The 18350-nt window shown below is 33.3% G+C and overlaps 1 protein-coding gene across 1 annotated transcript in view; it reads left to right on the plus strand.

Annotated features, from left to right (window-relative positions):
* Positions 1 to 272: 272 nt before the first annotated feature.
* Positions 273 to 18350, plus strand: part of LOC146536595 (synaptogenesis protein syg-2-like) — a 55598-nt gene continuing 37520 nt past the window's right edge. The window contains exon 1 of the mRNA XM_085189630.1: positions 273 to 534. Coding sequence (XP_085045756.1) covers positions 405 to 534 — 130 coding nt within the window. The 5' untranslated portion in view covers positions 273 to 404. The remainder of the gene's footprint in view (positions 535 to 18350) is intronic.

The raw sequence follows: 18350 nt of genomic DNA on the forward strand, positions 1-18350 counted from the left end.
CTAGAAAGTCGAAAGTTGGCAAGTAAGTAAGGGAATATAAAGAAGCACTAATAACGAAGAGCTCCGAATGAAGGAATTTCCATCTTACGCCTTAAAGTCCTCGCACACAAAGTTGGGGGCTACAACTTGTTTAATTTCGTACATTATTTTAAATCATCTTTAAACGTAATAAAACAAATTATAAAAAAAAAAAAAAAATAACCTATAATATATATATATAATTTGAACAGATTATATAGAATGTAGCGTAACGGCGTTCAGTCCGCCGCGCGCCGCTTTAACGCACGCACGTCGTTGTAGAGACGGCAGAGCTTATCTCGCTGAAAGATATTGTCAAAACCTGTGAAAGCTGTATCAAAGTCTGTTCATTATATTTGAAATGTGACGTTTTGCAATGGTCATTGATGGAGTCGTTAGCAAGAGCGGGCCCGGGAGGCGTGTCTATGCAGTGCCTGATTGTTCTGGTTGCTATGTCAACCATGGGTCGCGGGTTCGTTGAGACTGAGGAGTTTATCAGTGATTTGGATATGCCTAGTGAGTATTTTTATCTTTTATAAGTGATATTTAAAGTGTTTTGAAATTGCAGATTGTAAAGTTGCTGAGATATAAGCTAAAATATGTTTGTTTATTTAACTTTTTTGAAGATTTCTCGTTTTAATATAAATATTAAAATTCCTCTTAATTTCAAAAAAATATCCACGGTTTTTATTAAAGAATGTCAGGTTATATGGAAAATAAAAAAAGATATTAAGGACATTTTAATTTTAATATTGATTTCTTGCTTTTTCCTATACCAGGATGGGCAGAAAAAACCTAATGTTTACACACACCGTGTTTTTCATAAAAGAAATGCGCGTTTTGAGATTTTGCGTGTTGTGTTGTGGAACTCAACGCTGAGATTTTATCTGAATCCGATTTTAGCTGAATTCTAGACTCAAAATAATTATAGCACTTTCATTGAGATAACTTCTTAAGAAAAATAGATTTATAAAGTTACCGCATCAGATAAAGAATATTCTTTCGATTTTCTCTTTGAAGTAAGAGCGACGTTAGCATCACTTTTATTAGATCGTTTAAGGCTTATCCTTGGAGTACACGTTATCACTTGCTACTTGGATACAGCACTATTGTTTCATAAGTCTAGTCTAGTACATAGAACTTATGTAGTGATGTAACTCTATTTATTATTCTTATTTTGTAAAATTTTTGATATTTTATTCAGATCGATCTGTTTCAGACTTATACTCTGCCATCTAGGCGCAGCCACACACAATTTGTTTGATCTGTAAACGCGACGGTTGTGGGGACAATTTTCACTCGGCGGAGTAAACTAACACTATATTTAAGCTTCCACTTAAAACGCAATGTTTCATTAATTGGGCGATGCAGCTGGGAGCTGAGCAACGGAGTGTCTAAACACTAAGCTCACTAATTTTAATAAAAATAAATATTTCATTTCCTCGACTGGGTATGGGACTCACAGCCAGTCGTCTTCACACACTCACACAGTCACACTTTGAGCTTCTGCGCCACAACTGGCCTCCATATTTTCAAAAAAGCTATATCTGTCGCGAATACATCAAATTTCGAGAAAACTCTGCTCCTCACCCAACAATCCATTCCTGTCTCAGCGACATCTATTTTAGCAAGTTTTATATGCGATTCATTTCTACACATGATTTATAGAGACCATTCATATCGGTTCCATTGTGGAGATTCTGGGAATGTTTAAGGAAGATTTCCGCTTTCCGCTATCGAAGCTTCTTAAGAATATTGTTGTTAGTAATGTTGACTGTGACGAGTTTATTATGGGGTGATAACAAGTTATTTTAAACAATTCAATGTTTTATTCTTTTTGCTCGTTGAAAAAGCAAACAATTTTAGCTTCCGCTGTTTACCGAATTTGGTTGAGAATATCTATTGTTAAGACACTCTGTGCTGATGCTCTTACTGCGAGAGAGTGAAAACACTTCATTCCACCAATTGGGAATTGTAACTATAAGTGTCGCGTCTACATTCATATGCAATTATAAAAGAAAACCTAACATTTATTTAAATATATAAATTCATGCTGAATTATACGAGGCTAATTTAAATCTATTTACTCGCTGGACTTATCTAAATAATATAATATGTGTAACAGTAATAACGAGTGTCTCGGGACAATGAATGTGAGTTATAAACCCAACATAAAAGGATAAAAAAATCCACTCAACATTCAAGTTGGATGTATTTAATGAAATGTAAACAATGCAAGCTCTGCCTTTACAGCTTAGTTGCCTTTGTTGGACGTTTAAAAGAGATCGTGGATATGGATGTTACTAGTATTTTCTTATTTAAATAGTAGGGGGACGTGTATATATATATTGGTAGGTAGTGAGAAAACACTCATTTAAGGCACTAAGCGATTGGATTAAGAGGCGCAGGTTAAAATCTCACTATGTTCAATTTTTTATACGTTTAAATTTTTTACGATTGCGATAGGATCCTCGGAGCGATCCATCTGCATCTTGAGCGACTCCAGATCGGCATTCGAGTTGATGGGAGACCAGCACATCCCACCTAATGGCAACACACAAACCTGCGCGGCTGTAAGACTTCACCGTCTATATATCTGTCCGTCTGTCACCAGATTGTATTTCAAGAATCGTAAATATTTAATAGATAATGATACGGAACCAATCATGCGCGCTCCGACTCGCACTTCGCCGGTTTTTATATATTGACGTTTAAAGTCCGTTTAAATATCCGCAACAGTTTAGAAAACATTTCCTTCAATGTGCAAATTTTCTCTGGCTGCTTTATACTTTAGCCTTTTGATCTTTATATTCATATCAAAAGTTTATTTTTATTAGTCGAGAGCTGGTAAGTTTAAAACGTTATTTAAATTACTTTAACTGGTTTTCGTTTAAGTATTGCTTAAGTTTTATATTAAAAAATACCGACACCGTTGTGATGAGAATAACTAAAGTTAACTAGTTTTTTCATGAAAGTGGTTTCCAATCCTATAACACGTTTAAATAAAACTTTTGCCAACTTGGTCATTCAATACGCAATAGCGACGTCGTGGAGAAAATAAAAAAACGGAATGTCTTGACACTAGATTCTCTCTACCTTTACTGCTGTGTGCGGGATAAAGCGAATAGCATGAAACCGGAATGAACTAATATTTATGTGACTAATATTTTAAAATTATTATAATATATGTACTGATTGATTCCAAAAGTTTCTTTCAATATTGCCAGTCATAGCCACATATATCAATAAAACATACGAATAACATTTCAGTTATTATTATTATTCTGTCCATTCAGTTTATCCATTGGGGACAGCGACCAGCGGTCATGTACGATGCTCGCCTTATTCAATATCAATATTCTTTACACAGTGTAAGGCAATAAAATTAAAATTTATTTCGTTTTGAGCGAGGGTTGTGATTTCGATTCCCACTCGGGGTATAAATTATTGACATGTAGCTCCTTAGAAACAGAAAGAAGCCATTTTTATGCTTTTATACATGTATTTATTATGGCAGAGAGAATATATCAATAGACTAACTTGTCTATTAAGAGGCTACTTCGTAGGTGGCTATCGTTATCGTTATTTGACCAAAAAAAATGTCATCATTTCCCATAGTGAGAATGAGCCTACAACCATTACGTCCATTCAAGCACAATAACTCTTCACTGCACTACAACAAACTATAAACATAAAATGAAAATGTATATAAAATTTGGACTTTTCACCGAATTAATGATCACATCTGTCGTCCCATGTAATGAATTATAGCTGTTAAGCGACATTAAATAAAATTACAGTATTCGATGATGTCTTTATAACGGCGTTAATTATAATTTAATGTTATTATTTCAGAATGTTTCATTTTACCATTTCTCATAATTTCTGAAATATGATGTGAAAAATATAAAGAAAATGATTTCCGTGGCATATTTGGGATATATTTAACTAAACTTTTTTGTAGAAAACCTTACATCGTTGTTACCACAACGTTACCTAAACGATTACAATGACAATATATTATTGAAAAACAAATATATATTATACTATCATAGCCCAATTTTCCTTGACAAAATAAAGATTTTTATATTACGAAAGAAAGAAGTAGGTTTCTGATATTTTATTTTTCTATAATTGGTTCATAATGAAGTTTATTATACAAAGTAAAGGTCGTTCGAACCCAATTTAGCTGCAAATTGGTTGTATCGAACTCAATTTCCGCTTTGTTTAATATTTAGTGAGCTAGTCATTATGGTTACATTAATTACTTAAATATTTGTTACAAACAAATACAAAATGAGCTAAATTTAATATAATTATAAAAGAAATAATTTTCTTAATTTTACACAGTTTTGTAAAAATGAGTGATTTTTTTTATATTATAGAAAGATGAAATCAGAATACGAGGTGCCATACAAAAAAATTAATTATATATAAATTCTTATTTTCGTAAAAAAACATGGATATGAATATAAAAGTTTAAAGCTGTAAACTTGCAACGTATAAGAATGTTCTCATTGTACCAAGAACCGTGTAAATCCTTCCTCTCCATGTTTCATATCACCTTTAGAATTCATTTCTATGACAAATGTCCTGTCCGTTTAAGAGTATTATTATACTCATAATATGCAAATTAGTATTAAAATTTGTTGCATATTTTATATATTTTTATCAGCTTCATGCTGTACTTGTACGGGTAGGAGGAGGAGTGTAGTGTTAAGACACTTCGTCTCTATCCTATAATTTCCGAGATATTGCGTATTGAGAGGCGAAACTCAAGGTCGCCAAGGAACCACACTCGTCGCGTTTATGAGAAATGTTATATGTGTATCGTGTAATGTTATGTACAAATAAGTTTTTTAAAACATAAATATTCTTTTACTAAACATTGAATTTACTAATCGTGTAAATTCCATACATTTAATATTTATTAGAGTTCCCTCCCTTCAAAAGTAATATTAAAAGGCTTTTTATAAGTTAACTTTGTTGTCCGGTTGTCCGTCTCTCCATTTCTCTTGTGATTGCGTGAAGATATTAATCTGAAATTAATATCAAATATTCAGTTTTATACAGACCCTCGGTTAGCACAGAAGAAAATAAGCTTGAAAGTCAACGCAATTAAAAGATAAGGTTGCATCTATGCATTTTGTATGACAGCTATTTGACATTAGCTGCGAAATCAAAACCTAAATGGTATTTGACAAGGACAAGCAGTTATAAAATTTGGCACGAAGTAAACAAAAAAAAAACAGCATAAAAGAAAAAAATCGTAGTGACAGTTTATTTTGTATCATTTCATACAAAATTTGTCCATACGCTCGCGCAAACTTAAGTATTTCAACTTTTATAAAGTGCTTCCCGTTGCCCTACAATCCTGAAATTGTACGGAATTGTCTGTGGGTGAGTCCAACGCGCACTTGACCAATGTTTTATAAAATATGACTATTAGTGAACAATGTAAAAAAAGCTACGAAAACTTACACTATCTTATTTCTCTACATCACAAAGACATGTGAAAATAATTTTAAAGTATCACAATTAAAATATGTAGATATTGTTCTGAAAATACAAACAAACAATCGTCTAACGGAAATAGCCTTGCTTTGTAAAAGCTTCCAAAGAAATTGCCTAAGTTATCAGCACCCACGTCCCGAACTTGCGGAGGAAATCTATGCGGGCTTACGTACAGCTTTCGTTTTAGATTGTACTATTGCATAATCGATGTGGGAGAGTAGATAATGTTTTTATAGAAGTTAGTAAGTTTACGGTCACGGTCAACGGACAGGGAGGATGTTATCATCCTCCCCATTCCCGGATGGGAAGAGATGTAACAGGCAGTGGGTTCGATTCTTAGTCGGTGGAACAACATATTAAAGTGTGTCGAGAATTCGTGAAGAGGCACCTGCACCATGATAAACTTTAACTTTGAAATTTTATAATTATATTTTTCAGGATATTTCCTTTATTATGTAATAACGAAAACGTAGCTCTAGTTTTAATATTATATAAATGAGAGTAATATGACACAACAAAAATCAACAAGTGGAAAGTGGCGTAAAATGTATCAAGACCGAGCGAGATTGAAATTTAAAATTTCAACGAAATGACGCTCGGACTGTATTCCAGAGATTATGAAAAATATCAGCACCTAATGTTACACTCATATAAATTTGTCTGAATGTTTATTATTTTTATTTAGACAAATATACTGAGTAGTTTATAATTACTTTAATAATTAAAATATATTATATTTTCCGTTTTTTACCATTTTCCATTCGAAGAAATAAATTATTTATTAATTTCATTTCTTTGTTCTGATAATGAGTGAGTTCTATTGGAAGAAAAAGTATCTTAATTGGTATGGACACAGCCTGAAACTGAAAAAGATATATGTACATATGTAATTTACAAATTAGTAATAAAGTAATTACGAATATAATAGCATATTATTATGTTTAGTAAAATATTCTCAGTCTGGTGAACGCTTTAAAAGCTCGTTAACACGTAGCCATTGCGGACCCAAAGTTCCAACTTTTAGGACCCTTTTGACATATTTACGATGTTTTTTAATATTAAATACTTTATAGGATATAACTTAAAAAAAGTAACTGATGAACTCTTTGTATGTGGATTTCCCTTCCGATTATAATTCATATATGAGCAAAGAACAACATATTTTTTTACACACGTCAAGTTACCGTCATTCCCTAGCCACCTCTCCCTGATCAAACAAATTTTAGTTAGGAAAGACGTTCAAGTAATATATCAAGTAAATTATATTTTAGATATAGTACAAAATATTTTGAATATAATGTCGTTAGTGCAGCGGCGCTGAGTGTGAGTGTCAACGTGACGGAAGTGGGTTCGTTTCTAACTCAGAGGATCCAAGTTTTTTATTTTTTCTTTGTTGAGTTTCAGTACTCAATATTCAATGGCTTGAAAATTAAAAAAAAATAAAGTGGGGAACGGTGTCCGGTGCCCTATCTTAAAGTAATATATGTGTTTACAATTACAATATCTCATAACCACTCTGCATTTACTTCGTATATAACGTCGTTACTTCCTACATTAGGTTCTAGTAATTAATATTATAAATTAGATATCGGAGATTGTTAGCATTGTATTGTGCTCGTGTAATAAAGTGGATGGTTTATAGTAACTGTATTGCAATTTAGTTTTAATGAATATTATAGTTTTATATGTTAAAAACTCCGTCGATGGAGCGAGGGTACAAGCGTTGGACTGTAAATGCGACGTTTATAGATTCGATTCCCACTCGAGGCATTGAATTATTGTTAATTAATATTATAATTTCCTCGCTCTGGTAAACAGGCAAAGCGCAGCGTTGAGTTCCACCTCTCAACCCACAATGCCCCAGAATTCGGCGGAAAGTTCAGCCCACAATCTGTCGCATTTGCAATCGCACTTGCTCTCCTGAGCCACGACTGGCTTTAAGAAAATGCTATTTAAGGATTTATTTGTGGGAGGTATGAAGTTATACGAAAGGAACATTTTAAAACATAAAATTTCTTAAATTATTTCTATATTTCTTAATACAAAATTTCTTCCAGTTCTATTTAATTATTTCATAGATATAGATTTTGACTACTAAAAAAAAATACTAAAACCTTTGTTGTTACAGTATAACGTTCGTAAACTACACAAACTGTTTACACCTTAAATCAGCCTAAATGCCCTTTATTCCCATCCACAGTATATTTAAACAAAACCTAGCCCAGATCTAAAGATACGCACTCTCTTCAAACTAACTATAAAGCTAACAAAGCAAACTGTTTATCTCTAAATACTATATATAGTACGGTCAACGAGTCGTGGCTCCCTAAAGTTAACTGCAGGTGGCTGCGCTGAATAGATTGAGGTAATTTTCTTATTTTACATTATTTTCTTCCCGAGTGCACAGAGCGTAAAAGTTCAAAAAACATTACTTCAGTTCGGCCAGTACTTGTTGACCGTACTGTACGTTTTCTTGCAACTAACTCATGAGTTACTTGTGACGAATAACCGAGATAAGCTTATCTTATAGAGTTAGAACGGGGTAAGTGCTTGCCTCCGGGGAAATTAGTTCTACACTGGGAAGTACGACAGTGTTTGACAAATATACTTAAGCGTAAAGATTATTGTTATTTGCAGTTTAAATAGGATTAGGCCTATGTAGGTCCAGGCCATCGTGGAGCAGAACTGTACAAGCGCGTGAGCTCTAATCGCGACGTTACGGGTTCGATTTCCACTCGGGGGAATGAAACCCGCAACGTCGTTTGTATTGATTCGCTGTGATGACAAGGTACGAAGTTCCCACGAAATAGAGAATTTGGCTGAATGTGGGGAATAAAAATGTCTTAATGGGATCGGAATAGGTTCCAAGGTTCCCCCTGCCTACCTTATTATGTGTGAAATATAGCGTGAAGCTGCAATACATCAAAAACACAAAAATTCCAGGTTTCACTCTGGTAACAAAATAAAGGCACCCAGTTCATATAAAACGATAGTACTCTCCACGAGTGGCACAGGTTGGAAATATGTAAAAAACACGTCCTATCTAAATCTTCTCTATATTTGCGCTCGCATGAAAGCCACTTACCCATTTAAAGGTAAAAAAGCGTTGTTTTCAATTGCTCTCCCTATATGTATGTATATGTAGTATGTTATATTTTTGTCTTTATAAGTGTGTCTTATTGGGAACGTATCTTAACACTAGGTTCCCGGGTTTCCTCTGCCTACTAATTACTGTTAGGGTCAATTAGACTTGTAAGACATATTATAAAACGATCCAATTTCATTGTAAAACCTTCTATTTAATCAAGGTGGGAAAATCGAAAATATATTTTATATATCCCAAAGTAAGAATCGAATCTGCTACCGTAAAGTAAACAAGGCGTAACTGTGCCACAACGGAGTCACTATACAAAATCTTAACATAATATATTTAATTTTTCCGCCCTAAATAACCTTCATTTAAATAAATGGTTTAATAAAAGCAAACGAGCGAAATCGCCATTTGAGATACACTATGTATTTTAATATAGGGAGTATTCTAAAAGGAAGCAGGTAGATGTTTCTACCATTTGTGTTTCTATAGACATTGTTTGTATAAGGTATATTTTTTATTAATACTTGTATATATTTTATAACATTGAGTTTATCTTTTGTCATGTTATAAGTCAAATTCGCGTGGAGAAAAAAGTGATTAAACATTGCACTGATTTAGAATTTAAAGTGTTTCTTTGCTCTAATGTACTGTAGACCTAAATATTTGATATTAACTTCATCTTTATAAATCTACGCGATCTTCTGAAAAATGGTGTTGACAGAAGAAAAGACAGACACAGACAGACGGACAGCAAAGTGATACTTCCCATCTTTTTTAGAGGTACAGAACTATAAAAATAATGACGTGAAAAGAAGTACTCTCTGTCCCTTACATTTAAGCATGCATAGTATAATTACACTAAAAACCTTTTTGTTTAACACACTTCTCAGGTAACTCTGAGCTCAGGTAACCGGAAGTCCCCACTAACTAAACTTGGCTTGCATCCAGTCGTTGCTACGGAAAGTTTAATGTGGTTAGAGTTAGGTCTTACGTGCGTCGCTAATGTAAATATATACATTCTCTACGTTCTCCACTTTTTATTCATTTGATAGACCTTAATAATGATATAAGTAGATTATGAAATTTTTGCGAGGATTTTTACTCCATCCACCATTACCTCATCATCCTCTTTTGCAATACCTTAGAAACGATAATGATTTTAGTTTAGAATACGCCGCGAGATTTTTTAATAGACACGTGGCGCAGTGAAACATGACTAATAAAGGGGCACTTAAAGTGTGTTCAGTCCTCACTGAGAGAAGAATTCCATTCAGCTTCAGGCTACATTTCGCACATAACAGGGTAGCAAAGGGCCTAGGAATCTAGTGCTAAAACACTTTCGTTCCTCACTCTCCGCCAAATTCTTGTAGTGCGTATTAAGTGATGGAACTCAACGCCGCACTTTGCCTCGATACCAGAACGAAGAAATGAAAATACAAATTAAAATAAATCTTTCATTTCTTCGAGTGGGCATCGAACCCACAACCAGTCACGTTTACAGTCACACTTTGTGCCGCTGCGCCGCTTGACTTACATTGTAATCCAAAATATGTCAATATCACTTAAAATACTTTCAATTATTCTATGCATTTTATTACTCATTGAACATTAACATACATATTTAGGATAATTCCATTGTAAATATTTGAACTAATAATAATTCAAGAGTTATACTTCTGTCAACATTAAATTGGGAGTATTCAGGTTATATTAGTTCAGTGGTTTTTGCGTAATTAACGGTCAAATAAATACATTTAGATTGTTTCAAATGAAAGCTTAATTAAGTTAATTTTATACGTTTCCATTTTATTTCGCTATCGATGCACAATTAGAAGTAGCCTTGTTATAAATAAATTTTAACCTTATTAGAGATGTTTGTGTTTATAAAACCTCTATCTGTTTCCTATGACTTTCCCAGCGTTGCTTATTAGATTGAGGTTGACGCTGCACTTGATTGAGGAAATGAATCTTCATTTGAGTTAGTCGAGGGTGTAGAAGCACAAACATGTGTTTGTAACGTGACAGAAGTGGGTTCGATTCCCAATCGCGAGAATGAATTATTATTTATTAACATTTTCATTTATTAGCTCTAGTATCAAGGCAAAAGTGCAGCATTGAGTGCCGCCACTCGAACGCAATGCCTCAAACAGAGTGTCTCAGCACTAGATAGATATCTTCTTAGCCTACTACACTGAAAAAAATCATTGATTCGTTTCTCCTCCCATTACGAATGTATATAGGTAAACAATATAGGTCAACAGCTGCTGCCTCGTTCATCTCGTGGATTATTATTTAATCGTTCGCTCCGTACTGTATTAGTATCGCCACCTGCATAAATACATTCAGTTACTATCATTTTGTTCTTTCTTCATTTGATAAAATTATTACTAAATTAGTAAATATTGAAATTATTATTAGAAAATGAAAATATTCAATGTTTCATTCCCCTGATTAGGAATCGAACTCACATATATTACGTTTACCGTACAATATACAAAGAATAAATTCACAATATTATGTATCATACTAAATTTTCTATCTAGTTAAAGGCAAGCTCAGTATTCAGATTGTTTATTTTACTCCGCCCATAAGTTGTTGTTTCCATTACATTAAGACCAATCTTCATTCCACAGATTGTGGATTCGATTCCCACTCGAGGCAATGAAATATTTGATATTTTTAATTGTTCGATCTGGTGTTGAGGCAAAGCAACGACTCTAGAATTCAGTGGAAAGTGGAGAGCGGAGTGTCTTAACAGCAGAATCTTTCTCCTTGACCTGCTATGGCGTGATACAGCGTGAGGTGAAAAAAAACATGAAGCTTAATTAAGGTCGAGTGTAGTTGAGTTTAATTTATAGTGTGATCGCTAGTGAGAATGTTTAAAGAATAAAAACGCATCTAGTTTGTATGAAAGACAGCCATATTTCACTCGGACGGTGTCCAATTTTGTTGAGGTTTTTATGCATTGTAATTACAGTGAATAATGAAGGAAAAATGTATTTTTAGTTTACAAGTATTCATGTTTCTCATATTCTGTAAGTAATAAAAGGTTATTTAAGGTTGGGTATAGAAGTCGCCGTAGCCCAAAGGGCAAAAGGGTGTGACTGTAACCACGACAGTTTTACGTTCGATTCCTACTGGAGGGAATGAAATATTAAATATTTTTATTCGCTCTAGTGACGAGGAAAAGTGCATTCACTTCCGCCACTCTGAACGCCAACTGAAGTATAATATCTAAATGAAAACGGAGTGTCCTAGTACAAGGTTCCTAGGTTCCCTCTGCCTACCCTGCCGTGTGCGGCACGTAAGTCTCAGTGAAGAGGTATCTTTAAAATTAACTCGGTCAAACCCAAAATAAACGTCAGGCGATCCCTATACGGTATTCTACTCATAAAAGCTGGTTCGGCTGTTGTCCCATAAAATAAAGCGATATAGCTGACTCACAGAGAATTATTTTTAATTTTTAAAAAGCCCCCTGCAGTATGGGAAATATAGCTTCACTTTTTTTCTCGTATTGCAGGGTAGGAAGACGAATTTTCGAGACTTTGTAGGTTATCGAATAGGTTAAGGAAATCAAAGTCGCTTCGTCTAATAAAACCTTGTCTAAGAGCGAGAAAATGAAAATAGTTTCACGCTTTATCCCTAGGGGGGGTAGTGAGAGAGAACGGAGTGCCAAACGCTACTTACTCTACATAGTATATACCTCTTTCGCTTTGTTCACTGTCGTCAACCTCTTCATACATGCCCTCCGGGGATCCTCAAGCTTTTTACGCGGTCTTCCTCTAGTATCTTCGATACTGTGTTTTCTAACTGACGTCTTAGCCTCTCTTACCACTCACTTTTCCATCATAAATCTTTTTTGCCATTCTTTCATCACTCATTCGTTCGGTGCCCAAACCAGCTGAGCACGTTCTTTTTCATTCTCACCGTGACATTCTCGCTAGTACCTGCCATTCTGTGTATCTCTTCTTTGGGGATATACTTTCCAAATATACCACTTCATTCACTTGTTTCTTAATATCTTATGAATAATAAATAAATTTCATCAAAACTACACTATACTCCAACAACTAAACAATTCTATTACGCAATTGAGTGTGGCTGAGCATTATCTATAGTATGTAACAGCTCTGCTATGTAATTGGACGGTCGCCTTAATCGTCGCTATAAAAATAAATTATACATCTGCCTGGTCGTCAATGAATTATTTCCTTCATGTCGGCCCTCGGCCGCGTCCAGTTACTGCTACCAGGTATATTTCAGTGGGCTGAACTGGACTAATATTTTAGGGTTATTTTACACAACAAATGTGGTTTAATCTGTATTTTAAATTAAGTAGTAGTACCAGTTTTAAGTAGATCTAGTGTTGACACTCCGTTCCCCAATTTAACATAATTAATTTCTCCGAGTTGGACCACAACCACCACGCATACAGCCACACGCTATGCCGTTGTCCCATGACGTTCTCATTTCGATAGTTATATATATGTTATCTATTAAGTCATGTGCAATATAGAAAATACTTACAGTTTGTATTTGTGAGTTTGTCGAGTAAGCTGTGTGAAATATAAAACAGAACAGCATAGAAAATATTCCGAACAGGAAACTTTAAATAAAATTTGCAGAAACTAATATTATATAGTTGCTTACTTTATTTTGCTCCTCGCAACACTATTCTCAACTTCGCTGCACTTAGAATTGTGAAATTCGATCAAAAATACGTACAAAATATATGTTTTTCATTTTAATACGGGGCCAATGTTTTTTAGAATGGACGTTTCGTTAGTATCTAAAATGGTGAGGTAAATGAAGAGAAAGAAATTGTAATTGTATTTGTACAAACTAACAGGATTTTATAATTTATGTGAATGTGATTGACATTAATTGTATTTAGCAGGCTAGGCAGAGAGAACTTAGTGTCAAGACACTCTGGTCTCCAATTTCCGTCCGAACTAGAAACTATACAACGCCCTCTCTCTATACATTATACAATGAGCAAAATTTTCCACAACTCTCAGCAAATCTGACCTAAATACCCACCATCATTTCATATTCTCAGTAACAAGCAAATCTTATACGAACCAGACTTCTCGTTATATTTTATTGTTTAAAAATAAAACTGTTATTTACGTTGTACGGCAAGCGTTACAGCGCGGCACATTTACAGTCCACTTCCGGCGTCCGCGATTTACTTGTTAACACCGAGAAGAGAGTATTTAACGTGGAAACAACGAAAATAGTTGAGCGGTCATTTGGCACTGCAGTGCTGGAATCATAGAAAAATGATTTTGCTTTCATTAATTCAATCTTTTAGCTTAAAGATTGAAGAAATTTATTTGTTGTTTAAGAAAATAGTGTAAATCAAAGATTATTGACGTCGTTTTGCAATGGAACAGTGCCTTGCCTTGAAATTGTAAATGCGATGGTTGCGGGTTCGATTCCCATTCGGGGAAATAATTATATTTAAATAATTTTCATTTTTCAAATGCAGCGATGACTTTCGATACTCAATATTCGATGTCTTAAAAACGTAATGAAATGTGGAGAACGACGCGACGCGTTTTAAAATATATATTTTTTTAAATTTCATTATCAAAGTAATATTTTTAAATATAAACATTTTTCAAGTAAATTTGAATTCACTATCTTCGTGTATATAATCTATATATTATAATTGTGTAACTAAACCACGATGACACTGTTCTTATATTATATTCAAATTAGGCAGAAGGAACAACGGTCATAAGCTCGCAGCATAAAAGTTTCGCATTATGTTAATGTCGCTATAAACATTCAAGGCAAAAGTCCAACTCCTGTAACGTATTCCTGCAACGCGTTAGGTCTCAAATGTAAACAAAACTTGGAATTTTTAGACATAAGTGATAATCTGTAGCGTTTTTTTTTAAATATTTAGAGTATATTTTAGAAAACTTGAATTAATGAGATAGTTCAATTTTCATATTAAATTTTTATACGTTCTTGTAAATGGGTTTAAAATTTATTAGAAAAGATATTATTAGTTGTTTTAAAAAAAACAACCCATTTTTTTTTGTTTTAGTTAATAAAAAAACAATCTTACAATGACTTACCCCTATAAAAATAAAAAAAATTACAAGTATATCGCTTAAACCAAACATAAATCAGCATTTGTGTAAACAATACACAATTTCTTCTTACAAATCCCAACCAGTTGGGTGCATTCGGTAATTATTTATTTATTCCGCCACCCCTCAAAGAGCTGACGATATCCAGCCGGCTAATGCGGATTGACGGAAATAGATTGATGGATTGATTGATTGACAAGTTTAAGGTTGAGGCGAGTTCCCTATAAGTCCGTGTTTTAAAGGAAGTACAAAGAGAACCATAAATGTATGTTGTTTATCGAATACTTACTTATGTGGGAAGATGTTTAGTGTTTGTACAGATGATTTTATTTATGCTTTTGTGTAGGGGTACGAGCGTGCGACTGTACACGAGACAGATTGTGGGTTCGATTTCTATTCCAAAGTGCGGCGTTGAGCTCTGCCAACACGCAATGTCTCACATGGAAAGTGGGTAACGGAAATGTCTTAATGGGAACGGAGTGTCTTAACACTAGGTTCCGAGGCTCCCTCTGTCTATCCTGCTTTGATGATATACAGGATGGAGGTAAAAAATATTATTTATTTAAATGATTTAATGCGAAGACCAAATTATATTCAAACGGAACGCCTCAGGTAACAAAGTAATTAGATAAGATGTTTAATATCACGGCGCCTGGAAATGGTTTCCAAATGTCACATTATACAGATATCTGTTATATTAAATACAGATAGTATCATTTTTGTGAGCCTTTATAAATAAAGTTTTATATTGCTAGTCGTACTTTGTTTAGATCACAGGTTCAAATATAATAATAATAATAATAAAGCCTTTTATTTACCGTTGCCATAGTTACAAACTTAATGCTAATTTAATATAGTTTACTTTCTAATTTATTTATTTTTTCTACACTATACTATTATTTATTTTATCTACAATATTACTAATAATATTTAAGTATATGTTATAAGGAGATATATATATTATATTTTTACATATTCTAATTTTACATTAGCGTTGATTACTTGTTTCTTTTACTAATTACTTTATAATATACACTCTACTACACTAATTACTTGTTACTGTTCATTTACTAAATTTTTAGTTCTTTTTAGTTAACTTTTATTCTAATTTTATTTACAAAATATTTTATTTTCTTATTTAAATTTTTCTAAATTATTTATTAAATATAACTAATTTAGTAGTATAATATCAGGCAAGGTCCCCAGACTGGGTATAGGCCTCCTCCAAAGGTATACACTTTTTTTCCATGCAGTGCCGTTTGCTTTCAATTGGTAACATTATTATGTTGCTGTATCTAATGTAAGTCTTATATAATAATCTAATATATAATGATCAAAGTCTTTTTATTTTTATTATTCTGTTTTCTTTTCATAGCTTTTGATCCTTTGGAGGGTTTTGGTCGTACTCTTCCGCGGTGACCAGCCGAATTGGAAGATCTTTTGTTTTAATTTTGTTTTTTTTTTTTTTTTTTTTTTTTTATTTCTTCTTTTCTTATTAGTTTCACTATGGAGGAGGTGCTTGATTGCTATGCTTGTTTGTTTTATTATTATTCTTATTTGTAGGATTCATTACAAAATTTAATTTTCCTTGTTTTATAACTCCTTCTGAAAGACTGTTTGATGGTTTAGCTGGTACCTCCTTTTGTTGTATTTTGTTCTTTTTATTTATTTGTATGTTTTCCTCTATATTGGTTATAGTAGCATTTTCAGGTGATGTAGGTAGTTTACACTTAGAATTATTTTTCCATACAATAAGTCGATCATATTTGATTACAGCTATGTTTCCTTTATCTCTTTCTAATTGTAGTTGTTGTTGTAGTTCTCTTCTTTTCTCCAGTATCTGTTTTGGATAATCTTCTTTGATGTAATACTGCATACCTTTTAACTCCCTCTTTTGTTTCATTATTTTTATTTTTGTTCCTAGAGTTGAGAGAGTAACTACTATTGGTCGTGTTCTTTCATCTTTCTTTCCTATTTTTTTGACTTCTTGAATGTCGGCATAATTTAGTTTTACAGAGAGATATTGCTCCAACCAGTTGATTACGTTTCTTTCTAGGCTCTCGTATGTTTCTTCGTTGTTTTCTATACCGAAAATAACCACATTATTTTTTCTTGTCTGTCTTTCTAAGGCTTGAATCTTATTTTCTTGATTTTCCATTCTAACTTCCAGATTTTCGTAGTGTTTTTCTATTAATGAAAATTTCTCTTCAAATATTCTAGTCATACTGAGAGTTACTTGTTCAGTAATAATTCTTCCCGTTTCTCTGATTTCTTGTTTTTGATCGTTCAATTCTATTGTAATTTTTTTAAGAGCGTTTAAGATTTCTTCCATGATTCTAAAGTGTTATTGTTTTGTGTTAATACAGGTAGTGGCCTCTGTTGTCGTCTTTTTGCAGATAACTTTAATATTTATTGATATATATAAGTCCTGCCCTCTCGTGGTCAGTGGAAGAGGCACTGATTGATTTTCTTTAACACATCTATGTATTTACGCCTGTTATCCGCTAGATGGAGTCTTACGGTCGTGTCGCAGTTCCCTATCGAAATGACTTGCTTTTTTTTTTTCTTTTTTAATAAACTCCTAGATTAATCGTCCTTACAATTTGTAGAGGATAAAGGCAAAATGGAACAATAAATCTGTCCAAGAACTGCGTTCACTTCACCATAAATTTTTATTGTCTAAGCTATGACAAACACAACCGTCTTTCGACCGTTAACACTGTCACCGGTACTTTTTTCACTGTTTTTGCACTTATATGTTCTTAATCGCCGACACTTTACACTTTTCAAGTTCTTTTATAGTCCATGGATATATTCCAACACTATTTATTGCAATTTTTACAGTAATTAAATAAATAACCAAAATTATTCACAGAGCTGATGTTAACCGTGGCACAGCAGCGCCCCTCCTCCAGGTTCAAATATAATCAAATTAAATTACTATGATTAATAGTAGCCGTCCGCAAGTTTATTAACTTTAAGACCTTTTCTATACAGTTTTTATATACTACCTGTTAGTTAATATTTCTAGAATGTGCATGTGTGTGTATGTTGCGGAACCTAACACCGCGCTATCTTTTAGCATTAGGATTTCAATAAAAAACAGTTTTTTTTTTCAAATATAAATATATCTGGTACGCTGATGTGCTTCTACAAATAGAGAAAAATAAAAAAAGACTAAAAATATAGACAGAGATTTTTTTCATACATTCTAATAATGTTTATATAGATTTCCATATTATTTTTTATTCGCGGCCGTTATTACGTAGCGACATAATATCTGACTGCAATCGTGACAGTGGAAATAGTTATGTTTCCATTTCTCTATTTTGTTAGCGTAAACTGCGGCGTTATGTTCCGCTATTCAACATGCAATGTCTTGAAATTGTTAGTAAGTGGGGAACAGAGTGTTTGACACTAGTATCCCTCTGCCTATTTTGCTAAGCGTTAAAAACCATGAAGCTTTGTTGCTTATAAACAAAACAAACACAATATCTATGTGTTTTATAAAAATCTTTTATTAAGTTGAATGCAGCTCAAACTGCGGATGTTAACGAGATTTTTTCACAAATTGAATGTTCCTTGTTGACATACAATTTGTAACTTAAAGCGTAATTTCT

Source organism: Heliconius melpomene, chromosome 8 (genome assembly GCF_056956725.1).
Source record: "Heliconius melpomene rosina isolate 202511_hmr_F chromosome 8, ASM5695672v1, whole genome shotgun sequence".
NCBI classification, from domain to species: domain Eukaryota; kingdom Metazoa; phylum Arthropoda; class Insecta; order Lepidoptera; family Nymphalidae; genus Heliconius; species Heliconius melpomene.